This window comes from Xenopus tropicalis, chromosome 8, assembly GCF_000004195.4.
Source record: "Xenopus tropicalis strain Nigerian chromosome 8, UCB_Xtro_10.0, whole genome shotgun sequence".
In the NCBI taxonomy this organism is placed as follows: Eukaryota; Metazoa; Chordata; class Amphibia; order Anura; family Pipidae; genus Xenopus; species Xenopus tropicalis.
In genome coordinates, this window is record NC_030684.2 from 93,581,163 (window position 1) to 93,592,161 (window position 10,999).

General features: G+C 37.9%; 1 protein-coding gene across 1 annotated transcript; it reads left to right on the plus strand.

The window, feature by feature from the left end:
• The first annotated feature begins 7,713 nt into the window (after positions 1 to 7,713).
• Positions 7,714 to 8,855, plus strand: LOC100498266 (zinc finger CCHC domain-containing protein 3-like). The gene is given in 1 exon segment (NM_001310107.2): positions 7,714 to 8,855. A coding segment is annotated over 1 exon segment (591 nt). The 5' UTR covers positions 7,714 to 7,786; the 3' UTR covers positions 8,378 to 8,855.
• The last annotated feature ends 2,144 nt before the right edge of the window (positions 8,856 to 10,999 follow it).

The following is a 10,999-nucleotide window of genomic DNA, read 5'->3' on the forward strand; positions in this document are numbered from 1 at the left end:
GAATATTGGATGATCCTGCGAGGGATCATCATAACACGGGAGTGTTTGGAGTCTGTGGGGAGCTCTAACTACAAGCTAATGACTGGGCGCCATGATTTTTTTCTAGTAAAAGATATTTATTCTATGGGCCCAGAGAAATATTAGCTAAGAATCTGCTAAGAAGAGACAGACCCCCACTGCAGCACAGGTATGATAATTTGGTTACCTTTCTTGATTAATTCTGGCTCTTCACACCTCGCCAGCCAGCCCGACTTTGGTGTCATTTAGGAGGTATTTGTGAATTACCCCCTACGTGAGGGGTTTTCTTCAGTTGTGAATTCCAAGCAGACTTCTAAATTAAAAACGTAACCTTTTACTGCTGGGCCTAACATGACATACCCTTGGGTATATTTTGTCCCAAGTGACCTTTATACACTCTCTATTGAAAATAAAATGTGGCTTAAGTTCAAGGGTTCTTTTCAATGTGGTGCTCATAGATGTATAAAGGAAGATATTTCCCCCTCTAATTCTATAGGGAAAAAAATGTAAGAACAAACACTACATTCACTGTAACACACACATTGTGATCTATTTCATTTCTTGTAAAAAATGTGGAAACAGTATATGTAACAGAAAGGGAGAGCCCTGAAAGTGAGAGTACGTGAGGATATTAATAACATAAGTAGTGATGAGTGAATCTTCCCCACTCACAAATCTGCCAAAAAATTTGAGAAATGGCTGAAAATGTTATGGGTGCCAAACTTTACTCAGCAGTTTCACAAAAGAACTTGCTAAAGCTGAAATGTGGAATTTGCTGCAAATCCATGGTATGGTATAATTCTGAAACTAATGTAGAACAACATTTCTAAAATATTCTTCTTCTAATTTATTTTTTTTATGTTTCTGGGCAGGGTTACTTTGGGTAGGAGAGGAGGTGACTTAACAAAGAAATTATTATTCCATGAAACCAAATGGATCTTTACGCTTGCTATCAGATATCTACTTGGTATGAATAGTGAATGTTATGTTTAGTGATACTCTTGACAACCATTTGTTATGATTTCTGATAGTAATTAGTCATCTTTCAACTGATATTTTCTGCAGATAATTTAACTTGTACATTATTTTTCCCTTTCATTGAATTGTCTTAAATTCCTCTGAATTCCTAAAACAAATGTGTAATTTTTAATGCCAATATTTAAATAACAGTATATTTGAAAGTTTGGATTTTTTTAAAGTTTTGTAATGATAAAGTTTTTCAAATTTTGAATGGGCTTCAACTATGAAGGCACCAGTATGGTAGATTGGGTGTGACCATTTTTAAAGTTTTGTAAAGTTTTCTGTGTTTTGAATGGGCTTTAATTATGAGGGCACCAATATGGTAAAATGGGTGTGCCTTAATGTGAGCCTTTTTTGTGATTGTTGAGACAATTAATTTGCACTTTGTGGGCATTTACTAACATTTCTACTTTTTTATTTTTTAAAAAAAATTGAATAAACTAATTTCCACATATGTCTGACATTTACTTAACAGTCTGAACTGAAATTTTTTTTCAAATTGTGGCACGAAAAAACTGCATAAAAAAGCTGAAACCTCAAAAGTTTCAAAGTAAAAGAAGTATCCTGCAGAAAAGGACATCTGTCATTGACTTCTACATGATCTCTACAGGTTTAAGCCTGTTAACCAACAAGACTGCTTATGTAAAACCTCCATTAGTATCTGTATAGATATAAATTATTAAAAGATAGAATTATGTGTGTATCTGTGTGTGTGTGAGAGTTTGTATAAATGAATCATAAATCATGATAGGAACACATAGTAATTACAGTCATTGCAGCTGGGGAAAATGCAGTCTAGGTTATCCATAAATCCAAATAAGATAACAAAAGAGTGACTTCTTATAACAAAAGGGTTACAAGAAAAGCTATTCAACCTTTTATTTAAAGCCAGGATTAAAGCACCACCCATGTTTATATACATAAATATTCAAACCTAGTTATCACACATTCTAACGTGGGATTGGCTCCAATTGTCTTTGTATAAACATTCAAACCAAGTTATTACACATTCTAATGTTGGACTGTCTCCAATTGTTTATTTATAAACATTGAAACTTGTATCCGACTCCGACAGTTCCCTCCAGACACATGAATACTAATGAACTATTTGAACCAACCAATCAGATATGGGAGTAAAGAGTATATCAGGCCAGGTAGGGCTCAGTTAGAGAGAGACAAAGAAGTGAGCTACTCTGGGATCCCACCGCTATATTTGAGCTTCATCTGGGAATTATTCTACGTAACCTTCACCTCCATGGATATCTGCAGGAGGTACAGGGAAAATGTAAAGGCGGCGAGCCATGAATCACATTTCTCTAGCTTTATGGGCAACAGCCCTATTCTAAGGAAGGAAAGGTGGGTGACGGTCGCAGTGCGGAACCCCCACACCCCAGGGGAGGATGTTGCAACATTCCTGAGTCGGTTCTGCACGTTGCTGACAGACCCAGCACACATCATAGATGTGAATGGATTCTGGAATGGCAAGTGGTCAGTCCTGGTAAAACTTCACAGAGACGACAGCTCATCAGACGGTGTCCGACACCTTCCTCAAAACTTCTTCTTGGGCAGCTCACCGGGCATCATCTACTACCCAGATCAACCACAGACCTGCAGGAAATGTGGTGAGCTGGGACACTGGATGAAAAACTGCAAGTCAACTGCCTGCAGGAACTGCCGAGTCACGGGGCATGACACCAAGGATTGCCCCAAGAAGAAAGCATGTAACCTTTGTGGCCTGGAAGAACATGTCTACAAAGACTGCCCCCAGAGAGTAAAGACCTACACAGCTGCTCTCAAAGGTGCACAGGTCAAACAAGGTTCTCCAATTTTCAATACCGGTATTTAAATAACAGTATATTTGTAAGCTGGTATTTTTAAAGTTTTGTAATGATAAAGTTTTTCATATTTTGAATGGGATTCAACTATGAGGACGCCAGTATGGTAGATTGGGTGTGACCATTTTTACTGTTTTGTAAAGTTTCCTGTGTTTTGAATGGGCTTTAATTATGAAGGCACCAATATGGTGGAAGAGGTGTGCCTTAATTTGAGTTGTTTTTATGATTCTTGAGACACTTAATTTGCACCTTGGTGGGCACATTTACTAAAACTCTAAGGCAATAAACTGAAGCCCAAAGCTGGGTAAGTCACAATATTAATACAAAATCTAAAGAATAGATGGGACAAACACGTACCAAGTATAGAGAGAGACCCGGGTGTAAAAACCCCGAGTCAATCACTGATGTAATTCAACCACAGTTATTCATAGGTAATTTGGTCAATCAAGCAGTAATTAACTGAAAACAAAAGAAGCTCACCCGAGTCTAAAATTGGTCCGGGTGCTCAAGGCCCCGAACCCATAGCCGGAGGGAGAAAATGTACTGATATGAGAAGAGCTTTAAGCCCGACCGGATAAAAGGCGATCTTTATTCTTCCATCTAAAAAGGCGATCTTTATAAAAGGCGATCTTTATTCTTCCATCTAAAATCACAGTGCCTAGGCACTGTGATTTTAGATGGAAGAATAAAGATCGCCTTTTAAACAGACTCCTGTGTCCGGTCGTGCTGGAAGCTCTTCTCATATTACTAAAACTCTAACATTTGTATTTTTTTATTTAAAAAAAAGTCATTTCCACGTATGTCTGACATTTACTTCACAGTCTGAACTGATTTTTTTTTCTATTTTTTCAATTTAAAAAAAATTGGATAAACTCATTTCCACGTATGCCTGACATTTAGTCATAGGCGGAGGGTGACTTTTTTGTTTGGGGAGGCTAAATGGCCCATACATAGACTGACCTACAGCTAATGTGAGACTTAGTGGATTCGCTGCTGGTGTAAAAAATTAACCTCCCAACTACCTCTTGCCGTTCCCACTGACTTTCAGGGATACTGTACAAAAGTGCGGGGGGTGCTTTTTTTTTTACCCTAAAATGTTTAGGATGTAAAAGTATTCATATGTGCACTTCTGTGAGGGAATCTGCAAACATTTGTGTTTGTGATCAGTTAGCTTAAAGGGCTAGTTCGCATTCGAATTCACTTTTATCTTTAATGGTTTTTCAGTTATTTAGCTTTTTGTTCAGCAGCTCTCCATTTGGTATTTCAGCAGCTATCTGGTTGCTAGGGTCTTATTTACCCTAGCAACCAGGTAGTGGTTTAAACAAGAGATGGGAATATGAATAGTTAAGGGGCCTACTTGGAAAAATAAGTAATACAAAATTATAATAATAATAAAATTGTAGCCTCACAGAGCAATATTTTTGGCCCCCATTTGAAATCTGGAAAGAGGCAGAACAGAGGCAAATTATTAAAAAAAATTAATTAGGAAGACCAATTGCAAAGTTGCTAGGAATAGGCCATTTCATAACATACTAAAGGTTAACTTAAAAGTAAACCACCCCTTTAGATGTGTTTATGTTAGTTTTATAGCAAGAAAGGCAGTGGGTACTGACTCCCCATTATATACAGTGAGATGCAGTCCGTATTTACAAACCCAGCACATTATATACAGTGAGAAGCAGTGGGTACTGATGGCAGATATTCAGGCCCTGGCACTATAACACTGGCACTGATACACAACATTGGCTCCACTGTAACTTACTAGAAATGAACAAAACAATGACAAAAAAAAAAAAAGTGCAAAAAACAACAACAAATATACAAACACACAATGAGCTTTTTCAGAGGGAAAGAGTTAACTTACCCTCCATCTGTTAGGGTAGGGGATAGATTATAAATTATTATAGATGTCAGGTCAGGCAAAAAACAATTTAATGTCAGCTAGTGATTCTTTAGAACTGTATAGTACCTGTGTATAGTACCTGTGTATAGTACCTGTGTATAGTACCTGTGTATAGTACCTGTGTATAGTACCTGTGTATAGTACCTGTGTATAGTACCTGTGGGATGAAATCTGCAGCAAAAGTTGAGAGTTGGGTCTTAGGTAAAGTTACAGCTGCAGATTCTTCTGCAGATTCTTTTTGCAAAATCTCCCGATCCCTGTGTGCATCTGTGCTCTGATTGGTCAATTTTACTGTCTGTCAAGAAAGCTGTGCTCTGATTGGAGAATCCACAAGAAGAAAGATCCAATCGGAGCACAGAAACGGGCTTGCAAGAACAGCTTTCCAGGACAGTAGCAGAAACGGAGTAAGGTTTGTTTTTTTTTTTTTTTTTTTTTTTTAATGTGCCAAGCAGGTTTGGGGAGGCTTAGCCTACCCTAGCCTTATGGAAAATCCGCCTATGCATTTAGTTATCAGTCTGAACTGATTTTTTTTTTTCAAATTGTCGCACAAAAAACAGCATCAAAAAGCTGAAACCTCAAAAATTTCAAAAGTAAAAGAAGCATTCTCTAGAAAAGGAAAAGGACATCTGTCATTGACTTCTACATGATCTGTATAGGTTTAAGCCTGTTAACCAACAAGACTGTTAATGTAAAACCTCCATTAGTATCTGTATACTGTAGATATTAATTATTAAAAGATAGAATTGTGTGTGGATCTGTGTGTTTGTCTGAGTTTGTATAAATGTATAGATATCTTGTGTATGGGATAAATCATGATAGGAATACATAGTAATTACAGTCATCACAGCTGGGGAAAATGCAGTCTAAGTTAGCCATAAATCCAAATAAGATAACAAAAGAGTGACTTCTTATAACAAAAGGGTTACAAGAAAACCTCTTCAACCTTTTATTTAAAGCCAGGATTAAAGCACCACCCATGTTTATATACATAGATATTCAAACCTAGTTATCAAATTCTAATGTGGGACTGGCTCCAATTGTTTATGTATAAACATTGAAACTTGGGTCTGGCTCTGAAGTTCCCCCAGACACATGAATACTAATGAACTATTTGAACCAACAAATCAGATAGCGGAAATCATTTTTTTTGAGGGATTATGAATCCAACAACCAATGACAGTTAGCCTTGTATCAGCATACACCCCAAAGCACTAATACATTTAGGTTTCATTTTATTAAGAATTACTACAATATAAGAGTTTTCTTTTCTGCTGTTTCATCCTGTAGCTTTTTGTGCTGACATTTCTTATGGCTTCATTGCTTTGAAGGATTATTTGATAGTCCTACAACTAGGGCTGGATTTGAAAATAGGGCGCCTTGAGGCTGCCCCTTTCACATACAAAGCAGTGGGTAGAGGTCGTGCTAAAATTTTTGCACGTCTGGTCCCCATTGCTCCGTATGTTTCAGTGCAGCTGGGCAGCATGCCTCCGATAAATTTGTGCCGCCCTAGGCCCTGGCCTTTGTGGCTTTGCCACCAATCTGGGCCTGCCTTCAACTTTGGCAGGTATTGGTCTGGACTTTTATACATTTATTGTTCTTTTGGTATACAAAAAAGCAAAAAATCAGGAAATGCTAAAACACCATATATGTAATAAATCAAAGGCCACTGAACTGCAGAAAGTCAAATTCTAAAATTTTCTTTACTATTTGTGCGAAACTAGTAAAAAAAATTACTGTGATAAAATTTTTCAGAAAAAAGTCGTGTCGTCAAAAAGGTCACTGTTGCATCAAAATAGTTATACTGGCACTTATACTGTCATGTCACCCACTGTGACCTATAGCACTTACATTTGCCCATTTGTGTCTGTTAGTTACCCCTCCCATATAGATTGTAAGCTCTACGGGGCAGGGACCTCCTTCATCTTGTGTTTCTGACTCTTATTGCAACTGCACCTTGTATTTATTTGTATTTATTGTTGTACTTTGTATTTATCCATTATCTTTAACCCCCTGTCTGTATTAATAAATTCTACTGTACAGCGCTGCGTACATAAGTAGCGCTTTATAAATAAAGATATACATACATAGTTGTGGTCATGTAAAATAAGTTGCGGTCGCAGTAAAAAAGTTGCGACCATGTCAAAAAAGTTTCAGTTGTGTCAAAAAATGAAGTGCGTCAAAAAAACCTTTTTTCACCATTTCTTATGATTTCTGATAGTAATTAGTCATCTTTCAACTGAAATTTTCTGCAGATAATTTAACTTGTACATCATTTTTCCCTTTCATTAAATTGTCTTGAAAAATTCTTCTGAATTTCTAAAAAAAGTGTAATTTTTAATGCCAATATTTTAATAACAGTATATTTGAAAGTTGGGATTTTTAAAGTTTTGTAATGATTTTGAATGGGCTTCAACTATGAGGGCACCAATATGGTACAAAGGGTGTGCCTTAATGTGAGCCTTTTTTATGATTGTTAAGACAATTAATTTGCACCTTATGATTGGTGGGCACATTTACTAAAACTCTAACATTTCTTATATCTAAGGGGTTACAAGAAAACCTCTTCAACCATATATTTAAAGCCAGGATTAAAGCACCACCCATGTTTATATACATAAATATTCAAACCTAGTTATCACACATTCTAATGTGGGACTGGCTCCAATTGTTTCTGTATAAACATACAAACCTAGTTAACATGCATTCTAATGTGGGAGTGGCTCCAATTGTTTATGTATAAACATTCAAACCAAGTTATCACGCATTCTAATGTGTTACTGGATCCAATTGTTTATGTATAAACATTGAAACTTGTATCCAACTCCGACAGTTCCCTCCAGACACATGAATACTAATGAACTATTTGAACCAACCAATCAGATATGGGAGTAAAGAGTATATCAGGCCAGGTAGGGCTCAGTTAGAGAGAGACAAAGAAGTGAGCTACTCTGGGATCCCACCGCTATATTAGAGCTTCATCTGGGAATTATTCTACGTAACCTTCACCTCCATGGATATCTGCAGGGGGTACGGGGAAAATGTAAAGGCGGCAAGCCCTGAATCACATTTCTCTAGCTTTATGGCCAAAAGCCCTATTCTAAGGAAGGAAAGATGGGTGACGGTCGCAGTGCGGAACCCCCACACCCCAGGGAAGGACGTTGCAACATTCCTGAGTCGGTTCTGCACGTTGCTGACAGACCCAGCACACATCATAGATGTGAATGGATTCTGGACTGGCAAGTGGTCAGTCCTGGTAGAACTTCACAGAGACAAGAGCTCATCAGACGGTGTCCGACACCTTCCTCAAAACTTCTTCTTGGGCAGCTCACCGGGCATCATCGACTACCTAGACCTACCACAGACCTGCAGGAAATGTGGTGAGCTGGGACACTGGATGAAAAACTGCAAGTCAACTGCCTGCAGGAACTGCAGAGTCACGGGGCATGACACCAAGGATTGCCCCAAGAAGAAAGCATGTAACCTTTGTGGCCTGGAAGAACATGTCTACAAAGACTGCCCCCAGAGAGTAAAGACCTACACAGCTGCTCTCAAAGGTGCACAGGTCAAACAAGTTCCTCCAATTTTCAATTCCGATATTTAAATAACAGTATATTTTAAAGTTGGTATTTTTAAAGTTTTGTAATGATAAAGTTTTTCATATTTTGAATGGGATTCAACTATGAGGGCACCAATATGGTAGATTGGGTGTGACCATTTTTAATGTTTTGTAAAGTTTCCTGTGTTTTGAATGGGCTTTAACTATGAGGGCACCAATATGGTGGAATGGGTGTGCCTTAATTTGAGTTGTTTTTATGATTGTTGAGACACTTAATTTGCATCTTGGTGGGCACATTTACTAAAACTCTAACATTTCTATTTTTTTTTCATTTTTAAAAAAGTCATTTTCACGTATGTCTGATATTACTTAACAGTCTGAACTGATTTTTGTTCTATTTTTTTCATTTTTTAAAAAATTGAATAAACTCATTTCCACGTATGCCTGACATTTAGTTATCAGTCTGAACTGATTTTTTTTTAATTAAAATTAAAATTAATTAATTAAAACCTCCATTAGTATCCGTATACTGTAGATATTAATTATTAAAAGATAGAATTGTGTGTGGATCTGTGTGTGTGAGAGTTTGTATAAATGTATAGATATCTTGTGTATGGGATAAATCATGATAGGAATACATAGTAATTACAGTCATCACAGCTGGGGAAAATGCAGTCTAAGTTAGCCATAAATCCAAATAAGATAACAAAAGAGTGACTTCTTATAAAAAAAGGGTTACAAGAAAACCTCTTCAACCTTTTATTTAAAGCCAGGATTAAAGCACCACCCATGTTTATATACATAGATATTCAAACCTAGTTATCACACATTCTAATGTGGGACTGGCTCCAATTGTTTATGTATAAACATTGAAACTTGGGTCTGGCTCTGAAGTTCCCCCAGACACATGAATACTAATGAACTATTTGAACCAACAAATCAGATAGCGGAAATCATTTTTTTTGAGGGATTATGAATCCAACAACCAATGACAGTTAGCCTTGTATCAGCATACACCCCATAGAGAGTTTGTGAGTACCCAGTTTTTTTGGGGGGGGGTTTGGATACACAGAACACTGGTTAAAGAGTGAATTTTAAAGCACTAATACATTTAGGTTTCATTTTATTAAGAATTACTACAATATAAGAGTTTTTTTTTCTGCTGTTTCATCCTGTAGCTTTTTGTGCTGACATTTCTTATGGCTTCATTGCTTTGAAGGATTATTTGGTAGTCCTACAACTAGGGCTGGATTTGAAAATAGGGCACCTTGAGGCTGCCCCTTTCACATACAAAGCAGTGGGTAGAGGACGTGCTAAAATTTTTGCACGTCTGGTCCCCATTGCTCCGTATGTTTCAGTGCAGCTGGGCAGCATGCCTCCTCTAAATTTGTGCCGCCCTAGGCCCTGGCCTTTATGGCTTTGCCACCAATCTGGGCCTGCCTTCAACTTTGGCAGGTATTGGTCTGGACTTTTATACATTTATTGTTCTTTTGGTATACAAAAAAGCAGAAAATCAGGAAATGCTAAAACACCATATATGTAATAAATCAAAGGCCACTGAACTGCAGAAAGTCAAATTCTAAAATTTTCTTTACTATTTGCGCGAAACTAGTAAAAAAAATTACTGTGATAAAATTTTTCAGAAAAAAGTTGTGTCGTCAAAAAGGTCATTGTTGCATCAAAATAGTTATACTGGCACTTATACTGTAATGTCACCCACTGTGACCTATAGCACTTACATTTGCCCATTTGTGTCTGTTAGTTACCTCTCCCCTATAAATTGTAAGCTCTACGGGGCAGGGACCTCCTTCCTACTGTGTTTCTGACTCTTATTGCAACTGAACCTTGTATTTATTTGTATTTATTGTTGTACTTTGTATTTATCCATTATCTTTAACCCCCTGTCTGTATTAATGAATTCTACTGTACAGCGATGCGTACATAAGTAGCGCTTTATAAATAAAGATATACATTAGGGATGAACGAAAAAATTCGCCAGCGTCGGTTTCGCGGCGAACTTTTGCGTTTCGCGAAACGGCGGCAAAAATTCGCCGTGCGGCTCGTTTCGCCGCGCGGAAATTTTTTTACGCACGTCCAAATTTTTTTGTCGCGCGTTTATTTTTGCGCGCGCGGCCAAATTTGATCGCGCGCGAGCAATTTTTGACGCGAGCAGCCAATTTTAGTCGCGCGCGGGCAATTTTTGCCGTGTCCGCCGATTTTTCCGCCGTGCGACAAAAAAAAAACGCGCAACAAACGGAAACGTCATTTTAGCCTTGCCCATTTCTTCCACATCAGCCAATTAGATTGGAGCCCTCCCACTGTCCATATAAGGAGGTGCAGAGGCGGCCATTACTCAGTGCGTTTTTGGTAGTGGATAGAGTAGGAGCTGAGGTGTGTGAGTTGTCTGTTTAGCTAGAGGTAGGATTTGTTTGAGCTTTCTGTGAGTCAGTGCAAGTGGAAGTTGTGGATTTCAGTTTACTGCTTTCCCTCTTCTGCTTGCCTGCTCCCCTGTGAGACCCAAGAGCCCTTGTTAGGGCTACGTTTGTCTGTCTTTGTTTGTGTGTGTGTATCCCTTGTGGGTGCACACTTCTGGGGTTTAGTCTTTTATTTATTTATCTCTACCTTCCCCCAAATATCCAAACCCCCCCTATTTTTTTTTCTTTTTTA